At 57.1% G+C, this 15,956-nt stretch overlaps 1 protein-coding gene across 1 annotated transcript in view; it reads right to left on the bottom strand.

The window, feature by feature from the left end:
- Nucleotides 1-1,836: 1,836 nt before the first annotated feature.
- The window catches only part of MROH2A (maestro heat like repeat family member 2A), a 44,228-nt gene continuing 30,108 nt past the window's right edge, over nt 1,837-15,956 (bottom strand). Inside the window, exons 13-27 of the mRNA XM_070467196.1 lie at nt 14,641-14,764; nt 13,939-14,057; nt 13,086-13,238; nt 12,508-12,662; nt 10,378-10,537; nt 10,111-10,304; nt 9,246-9,383; nt 8,507-8,624; nt 6,992-7,138; nt 6,724-6,909; nt 6,041-6,196; nt 3,695-3,826; nt 2,932-3,034; nt 2,612-2,677; nt 1,837-2,127 (exon numbers count right to left, since the gene is read on the bottom strand). Of these exons, the coding sequence (XP_070323297.1) occupies nt 2,006-2,127; nt 2,612-2,677; nt 2,932-3,034; nt 3,695-3,826; nt 6,041-6,196; nt 6,724-6,909; nt 6,992-7,138; nt 8,507-8,624; nt 9,246-9,383; nt 10,111-10,304; nt 10,378-10,537; nt 12,508-12,662; nt 13,086-13,238; nt 13,939-14,057; nt 14,641-14,764 (2,073 nt within the window). The 3' untranslated portion in view covers nt 1,837-2,005. The remainder of the gene's footprint in view (nt 2,128-2,611; nt 2,678-2,931; nt 3,035-3,694; nt 3,827-6,040; nt 6,197-6,723; nt 6,910-6,991; nt 7,139-8,506; nt 8,625-9,245; nt 9,384-10,110; nt 10,305-10,377; nt 10,538-12,507; nt 12,663-13,085; nt 13,239-13,938; nt 14,058-14,640; nt 14,765-15,956) is intronic.

Below are 15,956 nucleotides of genomic sequence, written 5' to 3'. Positions count from 1 at the left end.
ACAATATTTCATTGTACAGAAGATAAATTTACTTTTAATTTTTATGTTGATATGTTGTATTTTCATTTTTATTTAAGACATTTTCTTTCTTTTTTTTTTTTTTTTGCACTGCATAGCATGAGGCTCTTAGTTCCCCAACCAGGGACAGAACCTGAGCTCCCTGCAGTGGAAGCTTGGAATTTTAATCACTGGACCACCAAGGAAGTCCTAGAAGATATATTCTAACTTAGAAAGTTCATCCTTTATTTTTAACTGGTTTCTCTTATTACTTTTAAAGGACATCCTACACTACTCTCAGGATCAAAATGACTATATTGTCTTAAATTTTTGCTTTCTGAGTTTAGGTCTATAAACCATCTGGAAATGTTTTCACAGGCATGAATGGAATTGATCAGAGACCTGACTGTGCAATCATACGGCTTCCCCTAGGACCTATACTGAAGGGCACATTCCTTTCCGGCTGTGTCACTGGGACTTGAGTCTTCCAGCAGCCACCATCTTCATCACTTGGCAGGAAATAACTTCACTGTCTATTCCGTGGGCACCACCAAGAGTGTGAGACCAGTCTGCCGGAAGCCTGCAGTGCAGGTTGGCTTTCTGGACTGCTTTGGAATCCTCCCATACGTGGACCCAGGGTGGTGACCACCTTGGGCTGTTACAGTGGGGCTGGTTTGGAAATCCCACCTTCATCTGCTTTGGGGACAACCCGAGACTGTCCTACTGGCAGCATGAGCGTAAGAGGAGTTTCCCTGCCTTCTCCCCCTGCCTGTTTCTTGGACTTGAAGGTAATTCCTCCCTTGGACCCTTCATGGGTTCTGCTCCAGGCCTCGCTGCATCCCTTCCCATCCCGGCCCAGTGGACCATGATATGAAAGAGACAAGGGTGGATGGTGCGGTGTCACTTCCGCCCGGAGGCCCCGAGTCACACCCTGGGCACGGGCACCAGTACAGCCCTCACTGGTGGCCGCACTCCCTCAGCCCGCTGCGTCGTGGTCGCTGGGAGATGACCCCTTTCCCTATAAGAGAGGGGCTCCTGGAAGCAGGGCTGGACAGCAGCTGGGCTCCCCTGGCCGCCCCAGCACAGAGCCTGGCAGCGGACACAGCATCCACGTGGGAGGAACTGAAATGCAGTGAAGACACAAAGGGGACCCCAGATTCACTGGCCTCACACATGCGCACACGCACACACACACATACACGCACACTCATGTGTGCACACACACATGCACACACACACACGCACGCTCACGTGGGCACACACATGCACACACGCACGTGCACACACATACACGCACACTTACGTGTGCACACACACGCACGCTCACGCACGCACTCACACACATGCGCGCACATGTGCACACACACGTGCACAGATACACATGCATACTCACACACACGCATGCACATGCACACACGCGCGCGCACACACGTGTACACACATGCACACATGCACTCACACATACACGCACACTCACGTGTGCACACACGCGCACACACACACATGCATGCACACTCACGTGTGCACACACATGCACGCTCACATGCGCGCGCACACACACATGCACAGATACACATGCACACTCACACGCGCGTGCGCGCACATGCACACACGCACACACACTCACACTCACGTGTGCACACACACATGCTCACACGCGCGCGCGCACACATGTGCACACACACATGCACACAGATACACATGCACACTCACGCACACGCGTGCATGCACACGTGCACACACACTCAGGGGACACAGGACTGAAATCCCTGCTAGGACTGAAATGTCCTTTCATCCCGCTGTCTCAGCTCTGAGGCATCATCTCCTTGCAGTCAGGAATCTGCTCTCCAAATAGCTAGGGAGGTTTATTTCAAGGGGAGGAAAGAAAGGGGCACTGATTATCTAAGTACAATACTTTCTCTTACAAACGGAATTAAAAGTGGTTCGCGGTGCTGCAGTGGGGCTTGGCCCCCAGGAGAAAGGCAGGCACGTTTTGCGCTTGGACCACCTAGGCGATTCCTTCAGGTGAAGCCAAAAGCCGCTGCTGACTGCAGGTATCCAAGATGTTGAGAGTCTCCAGGGCTGCCCTCCAAACCCCAGGATCTGAGTCCAGCTGTAGCTCCTGGAGAGCTAAGAGGGAGCGTGTGAGGAGGAGGATGGGGACCCTGCAGCCAGGCCCTCGTCCTCCGCCCGCCCTGGGCAATGCTGATGAGAGCTGACTGTGGGGCGAGGGGCTCATGGGGCTTTGAACTTCGTCCCCACCCGGAGTGTGAATTTGGAAGATGGCAGGTCAGTCGTGTGTCCACACGCATCTCCCATCCCTGGGGACTTCCATCCCTTCAACAGGGACAGGATGATGACCCCCAGGCCCCAGGATGTGGACCCGCCGGAGGCATCAATGTGTATGACAGGGAGCAAGGAGGGGGCACAGGGAACCATCAGGGCTGTCTTCCTAGAAAGACAGGTTCATCCCCTCTCTGGGCCCTGGCCATCCCCACCCCCCAAGCCAGATACAACCAGGGTCAGCTGACTCTCCCCTCGCGTGGTTTCACTAAGCTCCCAAATGAGAGGAGTGGACTCATTTTTGACTCGCACTTGTATCTCCACTACTTACAATTCCGTAATGCTGGAAAATCCAGCTTTTTCAAGTAATGCGCAGACATCTGCTTCATAATAATTCCTAAAATGATAGTCAGAAATGCCCATCATATGAATATTAGGTCAGTGAGAGATTTCATTTCACCTGATGAGAGTTTCTGTTAAGTGTTTAGTTCAGGACGTCTAGCTCAGCATCGGGCAGGTATGAAGTGCCATGGGACACACACGGTGGGCTCCTGCCTGCACCTGAGTCCCAACACCTGTCCCCACTCCAGACCTGGGTCTGACAAGATGGTCTTCAAGGTCCCTCCTGCATCAGGAGACCTGCCAGCTCACCTGCCAAGTTACATGCAGCGATTCTGATCCTTGACAAGTTGCTTTTAACATAGGTCATTGTTTCTAGCAAGAAGTTGTAGAGAATGGCAGGCTTTTTCTGAGTCTGCAAAAAACAAGTGACACCCAGCACCATGGAAGAGGAGGTCGTGCAGACTGGCTGCTCACAGATGGCGCTCATCTGCTCACAGATGCCCGTCTGTCTGATGCTAGAGGGTCTGCCCAGAGAGGGCAGGTGCTCATATCAAAGCCACACAGCAGATTAGCAGATAGGCAACTTAAGGACCTTCAGGTTTCCGTTACTCTTCTCTTTTGGTCACTATGTCTTGTCCGACTCTTTGTGACCTCATGGACTGCAGCACACCAGGCTTCCCCTTCCCTGTCCTTCAGTGTCTCCCAGAGTCTGCTCAAACTCAAGTCCAAGGATTCAATGATGCAATCCAACCAACATGGCTAGTCTGAATTAAGTGTAAAGTGCCTCCTGGATACTGAAGACATTATCCCAAAGAGGTAAACTATTACATTAATAATTGTTTATTGATTGCCTGTTGAAATGGCAATGATTTGGAACTACTGGGCTAAATAAAACCTATTATTAAATTTGGTTTCACCTCTTTTTACTTTTTTCAACAGAAATCTTAAAGATGGGTGTGTGGTTTGCATTCTCTTTCTGTTGGACTGAGCTGGTCTCAACACCTCCTGTCTCGCAGGATCACAGGATGGAGCCCCAAGCCCCCGGGGCCGTTCCCTGCCTCAGCTTCCTCACCAGGATGGCGCACAGAGTCATCTGGAAACCGGTCATCTCCTTGGGGGCTGTGGCATCACTGTGGTCCGCGGAGCTCTCCAGGGCCCTCCAGCCCCAGCAGTGCAGACACTGAAAGAGGGTGGCCACACAGGCCTGGAGGACGCAGGATGGGAAGGCAGGAGAGGCGTCAGGCGGGCCCGGGGTTCACCGAGGGGTGGGGTGGGAGGGGCTGGCATCACACAGTAAGCTAGAGGGCAGCCCCCCAAAGACCTCAGGAAGCCAAAGCAGGGTGGTTGATGAGCCCCAGGGGGCTGCCTGGGACCCAAGCCCTACTGGCCCGTGAACACCTTGGGCACGTTTACTGAGAAGCCGCACGGGTGCAGATGCAGCCCCATGGCCCCCTTAGCCACTGGCCAGCACTGGGTGCCCTCAGCAGCCCTGCCGGGACCTACCCCTCCAGGAGCCTGGGGTGGGGGCCTGCCTGCACCCCCCCATCCCCTCTCCCCAGCTCTCCCTGTCCCCGTCCCCTGCAGTAACCAGGCCCCCTGGTCGTGGACTCTGCTGGGGTTGGGTCACAGGAAGGTACTGGAATGGAGGGCAGGGAAGGGGGTTGGGGTGTCTGCTCCCCCAGGAGCAGGAGGGGCAACAGCACCCATGGGGGCCCTGTGCCGTGCTGGCCTCTCCTCTTTGTGGCTTCTTCATTAAAGCCTCTCATTCCCTTTTGGGGTAGGCCATCACTTTCTTCCCTGAAGCCCTGCCTCCAGGAGAGTTGCTGATAAAACATGAAAGGACTGTGAACTTTTGATAGAAGGCAGTGAGGATAATGAAAGTGTTAATCAGTTCAGTCCTGTCCGATTCTTTGACACCCCATGGACTGTAGCCCGCCAGGCCCCTCTGTCCATGGGATTCTCCAGGCAGGAATACTAGAGTGGGTAGCCATTCCCTTATCCAGGGGAGCTTCTCAATCCAGGGATCAAACATGAGTCTCCTGCATTGAAGGCAGATTCTTTACTGTCTGAGCCACGAGGGAAGTCTTTGACTCTGTGGATCACAACAAACCAAGAAAAACTCTTAAAGAGATGAGAATACCAGACCACCTTACCTGTGTCCTGAGAAACTTGTATGCAGATCAAGAAGCAACAGAACGAGATACTGAACAACAGATTGGTTCAAAATTGGGAAAGGAGTGCATCAAGGCTGTATACTATCACCCTGCTAAATAACTTATATGCAGAGTACATCATGTGGAATGCTGGGCTGGATGAATCACAAGCTGGAATCAAGACTGCCAGGAGAAATATCAACCACCTCAGATATGCAGATGATATCACTCTATGGGCAGAAAGCGAAGAGGAACTTAAGAGCCACGCGATGAGAGTGAAAGAGGAGAGTGAAAAACCTGTCTTAAAACTTAGCATTCAAAAAACTAAGATCATGGCATCTGTTCCCATCACTTGATGGCAAATAGATGGGGGAAAAGTAGAAACAGTGACAGACTTTATTTTCTTGAGCTCCAAAATCACTGCGGATGATGACTGCAGCCATGAAATTAAAAGACGCCTACTCCTCGGAAGAAAAGCTATGACAAACATAAACAGCATATTAAGAAGCAGAGGCAAATCGCTTTGCCAGCAAAGGTCTGTATGATCAGAACTGTGGTTTCCCAGTGGTCCTGTATGAGTGGGGAAGCTGGACCATAAGGAAGGCTGAGTGAAGACGAGCTGATGCTCTCAGGGGTGATGCTGGGGAGATGCCTGAAGCCCCTTGGACCGCAAGATCAAACCAGTCAATCCTAAAGGAGGAAATCAACCCTGAATATTCACTGGAAGGACTGATGCTGAGGCTGAAGCTCCAATACTTTGGCCACCTGATGTGAAGAGCTGACTCATTGGAAAAGACTCTGATGCCAGGAAAGACTGAGGACAGGAGGAGAGGGGGGTGACAGAGGATGAGATGGTTGGATGGCAGCATCGACTCAATGGATGTGAGTCTGAGCAAACTCCAGGAGACAGGGAAGGCTAGGGAAGCCTGGCGTGCTGCAGTCCATGGGGTCACAGCGTCGGACATGAATAGTGACAGAAAGACAGAAGAGAGGGCGGCTGGTGAAGGCATCTGGGGAAGAAGGAAAGTACACCGTGTTTCCCCTCACAGAGCCGAGACTCCTCAATCAGCCAGTTTGTGGGTTATCTTGACTGGTCCCTTTCTCAGCCTGGTGGGAGGAAGCAGCAGATGGTGGCCTCTGGGGTCCCGGGAAGACTGAGGGCGGCGGGGGACACCCCAGGAGCTGGGGCAGCAGACTCGAAGCACATGTTCCTTGTGGGGACAGCAGGCCCTGGGCATTGCCCACAGAGCCCAGGTGTGTCTCACCTGGGCGGCATCGGAGCAGGGGTCCTGGCAATGTAGCATGAGGGGCACCCAGGCTTTCTTCACTTCCTGCTTGAAGAAATGCTTCTTGGAAATCCTGACCACCTGTGCCAGCTTCCCGAAGAGGATGAAGGCTTTTAAACGCAGCAGCTCACTCTCCTGCAGCCAAGATGGACAAGCTATTTCTGAAACATGGGAAGCAAGAAGCCCAACAAAACCCCAGCCATTCTCTGTGGACCTTCTTAAACACCTTGGTGCCTGCAAAGCCTTCTGGATCATTCCATCAGGATGGAGTGTCTCCTGCAGGGCTCTGGGGACTGGGCAGTATTCTGGTGTTTGTGACCTTTTCTTGCCTAGACGGGGGCTGTGCTGGATCTGATCGCCTACCACCTGAAGCTAGCAGAGTCCCCATCCCACATATCACCGGTGTCCAAAGAGCATTTGTGACTGTGAGGAATTAAAGTCAGTGGAAGAGGGTCCCATGGGCCCTAGAACAAGATTTTTTTTTTAACCAGCCCCCGTGATCAGCCAATCGATATATCAGCCAAGTCGGAACTGCACCCCTTTTCATTCCAGGGCACCTCTCTCATTTTAGGGGATGAATAGTGGCCACCTGTTTACTGAGCAGCCATTCGTGGAGACCCCCATGAGGGCCAGGGCCGAGCAAGGCGCCAGTGTGGACTCACGTTGTCAAAGAAGGCTCTGCACTGCTCAGAGATGGCGTTGAAGGCGGACCCCAGGTCCCCTTCCCGCAGCTCGACCAAGACCTTGGCCAGGACCTCCAGGCCCTCGGAGATCACGCTGGTGCTCACGCCGGGGCCCCGCAGGGAACTCACGCACTTCTCCAGTAAGAGCTTCCGGTACTGCCTCACCTGGGGGGCACGGGGCCATCAGGCTCCACCTGGCTGCCCGGGACACGCCGCCATGGGCCCCTCACCCCCGGCCCCCGCAGACCTTCCTGGGGGCGCCGAGGGCCATGTTGCCGAGGGCGCGCAGGGAGAGCACCCTCAGAACCTCGTCCTCCTGCTCCGCGCCCTTCTCCAGCATCAGCACCGCCCGCTTCAGCAGCTTCTTCTGGTGCAGGATTGGGTCACTCATGAACTGGAAAGGAGAACTGTTCACAGTCACCCCCGAGAGAGGCTCTCATTCCTCAGCCTGAAAACGGGACAGGTGATGCGACTCGATGCCCAGAGCGGCGTCCCTGGGAACAGGAGAGGATGCGGAGCTCCGCCTCCCAGGACGGGCTCTGGGCTTCTCTGCCGCCAATTGTGGGACCTGGCAAGTCTCTGGACCCCTCGGAACCTCAGCTTCCTCACCTGTAAAAAGGGTGACAGCAGTACCTGCCTCATGGAGTCGCTGTGAGGCTCCGATGCGGAAATACGTGGGGAAATCCTAGCTGAGTGTTATCGATAGGAACACACCTGTTTATCATCGGTTCCTTCCCTTAACGTGATGGGAGCAGTCATGGTGTGCAAGAGCCACGCCCACTGAGTCAGAGCAGAAATGCACAAGATGCACGGATTCCACTCCCCTGGGCCTCCTGGGGTCACTCCTGGGCTCGCACCCAAAATGCTGGGCTCTTGGGACCACGGTGAGCCCTGTGGCATGCCTGGGTGCACGTGTGTTTTATAAACCTTGGTGGTGGTGGTTTTGCTGCTAAGTCATGTCCAACTCTTGCAATCCCATGGGCTGTAGCCCGCCAGGCTCCTCTGTCCATGGGATTCTCCAGGCAAGAATACTGGAGTGGGTTGCCATGCCCTCCTGCAGGGGATCTACCCGACCCAGGAATCGAACCTGGGTCTTCTGCAGTGCAGGTGGATTCTTTACCGACTGTGCTACAAGGGAAGTCCCATTATAAACCTTAAGAAAACTAAATACCCAGTGGGTGACCCCGGAATGGAAAACTGATTCTTAAGCTTTCTACAGAACAAGTCTGCCAGCCCCGCCCTAGGGCGAAGATTGGTTCCCATGACACCCTGGGTGTCAGAGAGCCATCAAGATTTCCCCCAAAAGTTTTCTGGCCAATTTCCTCAGGACCCCATAAGGAAGGGTAGCTGGGCATCAGCAGCTCTGACCCCTCTTCTGGGCCTTCCTGCCTGGCTCAGCCTGGCTCGCCTCTCAGAGCCCTCTGCCCGGCCTTCCCAGGAAAGCCCTCCTCTGGCCCTGGGTTGCTGGCGCTCATCGCATCACGCAGCCCTTGGCGACTGGACTACAGGGCACAGGACCGGTCTCAACTGCTTCCCCTCGGTGCTCGCCTTGAATCATGCGCTTGATGAATGAACAGAGGCGGGCATGAGGGATGTTCACCTGTCCCTGCAACCCCGGGCTCAGAGCCTGCGTGGCTGCCCTGAGATGAGCCCCCAGGACAGCCCGGGGGGGTTGCCCAGCACCACCCCCACATCTCGCCCGCGCCCCCCGCCGCCGCCCCGGCCCCCCACCCCCCCGCCCGCGCCCCCGCCATGGGCTCACTTCCACGCAGACCGCCGTGCTGCTGATGCGGCAGCTCAGGGCCTCCGAGGCCATGCCCCTGAGCGCCAGCTCCGACAGCCTCTGCCGGTAGCAGCCCTCGGGGCTCCGCACGCACAGCCTGCAGGGACGGCACCACGAAAGGGGCTTCTCAGCTCCTGCCCAGCACAGCCGCTCTGCAGCAGGGTGCCCGGGGTGGGGCTCCCAGGTCAGGGAGTCACTGAAGTACGGACCCTCCACTTGCTCTTTATAAAAAGTGGAAGTGCAAGTCGTGTCCGACTCTGCGACCCCATGGACGGTAGCCTGCCCGCTTCTCTGTCCACGGAATTCTCCAGGCAAGAAGACTGGGGTGGGGAGCTGCTCCCTTCTCCATGGGAAGCTTCCCAACCCAGGGATCGAACCCAGGTCTCCCCTTTATAAAAAGGGGGCCAGAATGAGGGTCTAGACCCAGGAAGGAACTCCTGGTCCTGCTGTCCTGGCTTGGCTCGGAAGCCCTTTGTGACCCTGGGCACACCCCATCCACCTGGGACCTCGCTTTCGTGCCTTGGAGCAGGAAGGGCTGGAAGAAAAGATTTCCTTTGCCCTGCACCCTCCTGCCACTCAAGAGTCTGGGATGCAGGTCAACATGGCAATCCGCCCCCCCGCAACCCCCACCCCCTACATACACCTGGAGTGAGGCATTTAGCCACGAGGCCCAGACTTTCCAGCCAGGCGATGCAGCCCCGGGGAGCCGGGCACCCACCTGGCCAGCTGGCTGACTCCCTGCAGGAATGTTGAGCTGCTCTCCAGAAGCGTCCACACGCCCTGCTCCTCTAGGGTGCAAAGCAGAGACTCACTCTTGAGTCTCCTGAACAAGAGCTGCATGGATCTGATCGTTACCCTGGAAGAAGGTGGGGCCGTGTGAGGGTGAGGCTGCCCTACTGGGAGCACCCACCCTGCCTTCAATAAGCTCTTAGGTAAGCTCCGCACCCAGGCCCGTGAAGGGGCACCCAACACAGGCAGGGAGACTTGCTCAGGGCCTAAGAGCAGCCATGGGAGACAGTGGGTCTGCAAACTCTGAAAACCACACAGTGCTGGACCCACACGAGGAGGGTCATAAGCTGAGCTTCCAGAAATTTCTCCTCCCCACCAGGAAGGGAAAACAAGGACCTATCAGTGGAGGTGACACTTGTAGTTCAGTGACTTTTATTTTTAAGAACATTTATTTATTTGGCTGTACAGGGTCTTACAATAGAGAATCTGCCTGTAATGTGGGAGACCTGGGTTCAAGCCCTGGGTTGGGAAGATCCCCTGGAGAAGGGAATGGCTACCCACACCAGTATGGGTATGGACAGAATCCCATGGACAGAGGAGCGTGGTGGGCTAAATACAGTCCATGGGGTCACAAAGAGTTGGTCACTACTGAGCAGTGAACACTTTCATTTTCACAGGATCTTAGTTTCGGCATGTGGGATCTAGTTCCCTGACTGGGGATTGAACCTGGGCCCTCTACATTAGGACCTCAGAGTCTTAGCCACTGGACTACCAGGCAAGTCCCCAGTCGAGTGGCTGCATCCAGCCCAGGCCCACAGCCTCACCACACCGCACCTTCCCACCCTCGAGTGCACCTCTGCAGGGTGACCTCCTCAGGGAGGGTCCCCGTGTGGATGAGTCTCCATGTCTTCAGGACAGGCGACACGACCTCCTGGCCCTGGCTGCTGCCCAGCTGCAGGAGGAGCGTGTAGATGAGGTCCGGGAAGAGATCCAGGAGCCTGTTGTCCCAGTCCATCCTCTCGACGAGCAGGTGGATGGTGCACAGGGTCTGCAGAGAGGAGAGCCAGAGGTGGCAGGGGTCTCACTGAGCCCCCGAGGCGGGCCCGCCCCCCCTGCCTCACCATCAGAGGGTCCACCGTGGCCAAGCGCCAGATGTCGGCCTTGGAGGCAGCGTTGGCCCTGGGCGTGAACCTCGCCTGCAGCCGGCCCATCAGGGCGTGGAGCATCGTCCGGGCAAAGGGCACATTCTCGGCCACAGCCAGCCACACCTCCGTCAGGTGGCTAGCCAGAGACAGGGGATGGGGACTGTGGGTTTGGGGTCATGTGCCCTGGCAAGTCAGAGACCCCCAGGGACCCCTGGGCAGCCCCTGGAGCAGGGGCTGGACCCTGGAGGTAGGGTCTCAGGGAGGTGGGTGAACCACCGAGGCTGAACAGCCAGAGGCCGGGTCCTGCCCCGCACCTCTGCCCACGGTGCTCCCGGGAAGCCCCGGGCCCCTCTCTCTCTCCTTCTCCCTCTCTCTCTCTCGGAAGGCCCAGCTTTGCTGCTAGGGGACCCAGGAGTCCCCACCAGGCCGACTGTGTGATGACTTCATGGACACGTCCGGTCATAGCCCCCCAATGCCCAGGCATGTCAGGTCAGCACCAGGCAGCTTGCTGATACCTATCACTCCTCCTCCCAACACGTCTATGTGGAAGGAGCCTTCGTTTCCATTTCCACAGAAGAGGAAATGCCGCCCGAGGAGGTCAGGGAAGCTGCCAGACTACAGCTTGGAGCGGCCTTCCTGACCCCAAGTCCAGGCCCGCAGCCCTGCTGAGAAGGGGGGGGACAGTGACTTAATGAGCCTCTGCACACACACAGGTACAGGCAGGTGGGGCCTGGTGGGCACTGAAGGGCCAAAGCCATGAATCCATCGGGATCAGCCTGCCTATTCGAATCCACAAATCCAAACGCCTAAGTGCAGATAAGTGAGTTTTGTCGAGGATGGGGAAAATGTGACAGGGGCCCGATGGCAGGAACCGAATAGAAGCGGGGGCACAGTACACTCGTTAAAATCAACTCAGAAAGAAGCCACAGGAGTGCAGGAAACCAGGACGTGGGGACCTCAGTCCTCTAACTCAAGAAACAGCCGCATGAGTTCGAAGGTGGCCCTGGGCTCCAGGAGAGAACACAGAGGGGCTGACACCTTGAGACATCAGAGACCCTAAGCCAAAGCCCTGGCTTGGCCACGCCCAAGCTCCTGACCACAGAAACCAGATGATAACCAGTTGTTGTTCCAAGTTTCCAAGCTGGAGGCAATTTGTTATGCAGGAATAGCTAACTAATACAGTGAGAGCCTGCCTGCCAGAGGCCCCGGCCCAGCCCTGCTCTGAGAGGGGTAACTCTCGTTACAGCGCGCCACCTGCACGGCAATGCCCTCCTACCTGGACTCAGGGAAAGGCTGCCCTTCGGCGGAGCAGCAGCACGTGGGGCCAGGCCTGCGTCTCACACGTTGACACCTGTCCTCGAAACTCTCTTTTTGTCTCCTCCCAGCATCTGCCAGGTCTCTCTCCACCAAGCCTCAAGGCTGCCCTACACTCCTTGGTCTCTGCTGCTCCGGGGACACCTTCCCCTCTCTTTCTGGGCCCTCCCCAGTATATACCAGTTCGATCCCAGCACACTCACTCCTCAAACTGGTGAGCTCCTACCAGCTGTCTGCCTGATGCCGTGACACAGACAAGGGGCTGGGCGCAGTTCAAGGTAACACGAAGAGGAAGGCTTGCCCTGCTTCCCTGTGAGGCCACCTGAGAGCCTGGGGGCTGTCATTTCACCCCTTGGGCACCTGGGTCACTTCCCTCTCGGGGCCCCATTTGGAAAGGGGGAAGGGCTGAGTGGAGCTTCTCCAGAGGTCTGCTTGGGCCCTGGGGACCACGTCCTGCAGTCCGTCTGGCCCAGAGCTCTGTCCTCTGCAGGGAGGAGAGGGCTGTCGAGGGGAGAGTCCAGAGGGCGCAGCCAGGACCCATGAGATGTGGGATCCAGACTCCAGCTGGATAGGAGGGAGCTGGAGCGTCAAGGCTCCAGGTCCGAGGTTCCCAGAGGCTGTACCACCCACAGAGATGCAAGGGGCAGTGGGGGTGTCTGACCACCCCCTCCCCCCGCCACAGGTCAGACGAGGCACCGCTCAAGGCCCCGGGCTCCTGGGACGTGTCTGTGGTGGCGGGTTGGGCCGGTCTGGGGGTCATGGGGGGCCATGGCCCCGCACTCGAGCACCCACCTCTCCATGGGCAGGGGCTGCCGCAGGAGCACCGTGAGGACAGTCTCCTGGTGGTAGTGGGCCAGCAGGAGGATGCCCTCGATCAGGAGGCGCCGCACCTCCCGGTGGTCCACCACGGGCAGGTGCACCAGGATGGCGCCCAGAATCTCGGCCACCTGGGGGCGGGGGACGGGCATCACCGGGCAGCCTGGCCCTCGGGGGCCCCCTGCCCTCGCCCCGCCGCACACCCCTCCTCCTGCCCAAGTGGACGCTGGGCAAGCTAGCCTGTCAGTGGCTGGGCACAGCTCAACCCCTTCCCAGGTATCCTCCGGTCTCTCCGGGGATTTTATCACATTTTCAGCATGAGAGGTGCCATGCTCCAGGAGGGCCAGCCTCAGGCCTCCAGCCCAGAGTCCACTCACTGACCAAGCCTCCTTCAACAGGTTCTTTCCCCTTTCAGAACCCGACTTCCTCCCCCTCTTTATAATCACAGACTTCGGGATGGTGGGGAGCCCTTAGCAAGCGAGGCTGGGCCCCTCTGCCTGGTCCTCTAGGCTGGACACACCAGGCAGCCCCAGGCCCTGGGGGGCCCTTGTTACCTTGTCCTCCAGCTCCTTGACCCGCATCTGGAGGAAGGTGCATATCCAGGTGACAGAGGCCTTGTCGTGCTGGAGGTCCATGGCCCCGAAGTTCTCGCAGAGCTTCTGGACCAGTGAGACCACCTCGTCGCAGTTGAACTGCAAGCAGGCCACCTAGAGCCAGAGCTGGCTGTTCCTGGGTCCGACACCAAGCCCAAGGGCTCCCCTGCCTGCCCCTCTCTGCTCAGGGTCGCAGCCCAGCCCAGCCCCCATCTTCCCGCAAACCATGGCCACAGCTTCCTCTCGCCCCCTTCCCAGCCTCCGGCCCTGTCAATCACGGGCCGGCTTGGAGATCACTCAATATCAAAGCCTGGGGGGCACTCGCCAACCCCTCCCGCACGCCTGCCTGCCCCCACCCCTCTGAACCCCGCACAGGAAGCTTCTCCCCAGACCCTCCCAGGCCTGCCTCTATGGTCCTGCAGCCTTCCCTGGGAGTGTCCTCTGGCTCCTGAGGCAGAGAGGCCTCGCCCCTCTGTAGCCCCGAGGGTCTGGGCGGCCCTGGACACTGGCAGTCACTGGGTGCTGTCAGTCTGCCCGTGGGCTGACACCTGTGTGCAGGGCCCCCTGTCCAGTTCTTTCAGGGTAGCACATGATACGGACAAAGAAAGACAGCTGGCGTCTGTGACGCACCTACTGTGTGCCAGGCGCCACAGTGGGGGCTGTACATATCACAGGCCACTTTAATACACATGACTTGTGTTGGACCAAGGGCTGTGGGAGACCCAGGGAAGACCATCAGGAGGAGCCCGGCCCCGCCCCCAGAGACGGCCCAGGCACCCGGAGGCCATGCCCGCACAGCCTTCCCGATCATCACCTTGGCGATTCTGGAGGATACCCCGAAAATCTTCTCCATGTCTGAGTCCTGCAGGTCCTCCTTACATTTCTCAAGCTCCAGCTCTTTGGAGGCGCCCCAGGAGGAGCAGGTCTGGCATGCTGGTGGGATACAATCAATGTCAGACACGGTTGTCCAGAACCAAGGGCCCACATCACGGTGGCCGCCTTTCCTGACCGCCCTCCCCAACCCAACCCTCCCACCTCCCCGCCCCTTGGGTTGCCTTGGTTCCCTGGGCCTGGACTCCTCTCCAGTATCTGGACATCCCACCCCTCTTGCCTGGCCCCTGGAACCATCTCTCTGCACAGCTCAGATGGGCATTCTGCCAGCTGCCAAGCCAGAGGCAAACCCACCCTGAAGGTCCCCCAACTGCCTTCCCCTCTGAGCTCGCTTCTGGCCAGTTCCACCGCATCCTTAGTATCTGTGAGGCATCCCTGTCCAGTGGGACCCTCGTGTGCCCTCAGCGAATCATGCTGACCCAATAAGCCTTTCCTTCTAGAAGCTTCCATGACCTCTCAGTGAACTCTGCACCCCCCTCCCCCGCTGGTCACCCTTGCTTGTCTACAGAGAGACCACAATCCCTGCCGCCCTCCAGGATAGCCCCAAAGCTGACTCCCTGATATTGCTCCTCCCTCTCGGCCTGGAGAGCCCGGGTCCTGCCTACTCGTACCACCCCTCCCGTACCGTGAAGATCCAGCAGGCTGGCCAGGACATCCATGGAGGCCAGGCGGGTTTTTCTGTGTGAGTCACAGGTGCCTGGTGCAATGAGTCCCACCAGGCTGCCAAACTGCCCCAGCTTCAGTGGGATCTGAGGGAGAGGAGACTTCAGAGTTCACACCGTTTGTCCAGCCAAGCTCACCTGGTGATGCCAGAGGGCAGTGCAACCAGGGACCAAAGAGAGTGAACCCTGCTCTGAAAGCACCCCTGTTGGGGAAGGGAGAGGATGCCACCATCTGTCTGAGCCCGAGCTTCCGTCTCCAGGCCCCCCAGCTTGGGCCCCAGGAGGCTGAGCAGCTAGGATGTTGCCCCATGACCCAGGCCCAGGTGCTAAGTCTAGGTGCCTGCCCTGTTTCTATAACTGAGCCCTGCCTTCAAATCTGGGCTTCCCCACTCTCTAACTGTGTGACCTGGGGAGGGACTTAGCCTCAGGCCCTCTTGTTCCTGTCTGCTACTCAGAGATGATTATTGTTGAGTCCTGCTCCAAAGCCACAGGTGCAAGCCTTGTACCAAGGCCACAGAAGCAGAGCCAAGAACCAAGGTCACCTCTGAAACTGACTAAGCCCCTTTGTAACATTGCCAAAGTTCCTATGATCATCACCAGCAGGCTTCCTGACCCCAAATTAGGCAAAGATGCCCACCCTGGTAGTCACTGTATAGCGCCCTAATGCCAACCTTCCTACAGGAATTTTCTTCGTCTTGAGGTTATAAAAATTGACTACTAACCCAGGAAAACTGTTGAGTCTCCCCAGTCTGTCAGGAGGTTGGCCCACTGTGCTTGCAGGGTCCACATTATCTCTGCAATTCGTTCTTAATAAACTCCCTCCCTTCTGAAACGCTGTGTGTCTGGAAAGTCTTTTCTAACCACACTCACACTGCCTCAACAATAACAGTGCCCCATCTTTCAGGGAGCGTTGTGAGACTCACGACAGAGAGTCCAGGTGAAGCACTTTGTGTAGCACCTAGTTACTCAGCGCTCGGCTCGGCCACAGGTTGGCTTTGCCGGGCCTGGGTCCCACCTGGATGGTGCTCCAGGACTGGGGTCCTGCCCCAGCTTGTCCTCACCGTGCCCCGGCCCCAAGACCCCACCGCCCTCCTCCCAAGGCCACCCATGAAGACCAGACAGCCAAAGAGTAGGAGGCCAACAAAGGAAGGAAGAGAGGGCTTGTGGAGCCGTGTCAGAGGCTCCATCACCAAAAAACCTCATTGCTTTTCTAGATTTTGCGATGTCGATGGTATTTGTTAAGCTTTGTAAAATTTGTCATTTTGTAGTGATTCATTTT

The sequence above is a fragment of the Odocoileus virginianus genome, chromosome 5 (genome assembly GCF_023699985.2).
Source record: "Odocoileus virginianus isolate 20LAN1187 ecotype Illinois chromosome 5, Ovbor_1.2, whole genome shotgun sequence".
In the NCBI taxonomy this organism is placed as follows: Eukaryota; Metazoa; Chordata; class Mammalia; order Artiodactyla; family Cervidae; genus Odocoileus; species Odocoileus virginianus.
The sequence above is the reverse complement of the archived record's forward strand: the minus strand, read 5'-3'. Positions and strand labels throughout refer to the sequence as shown.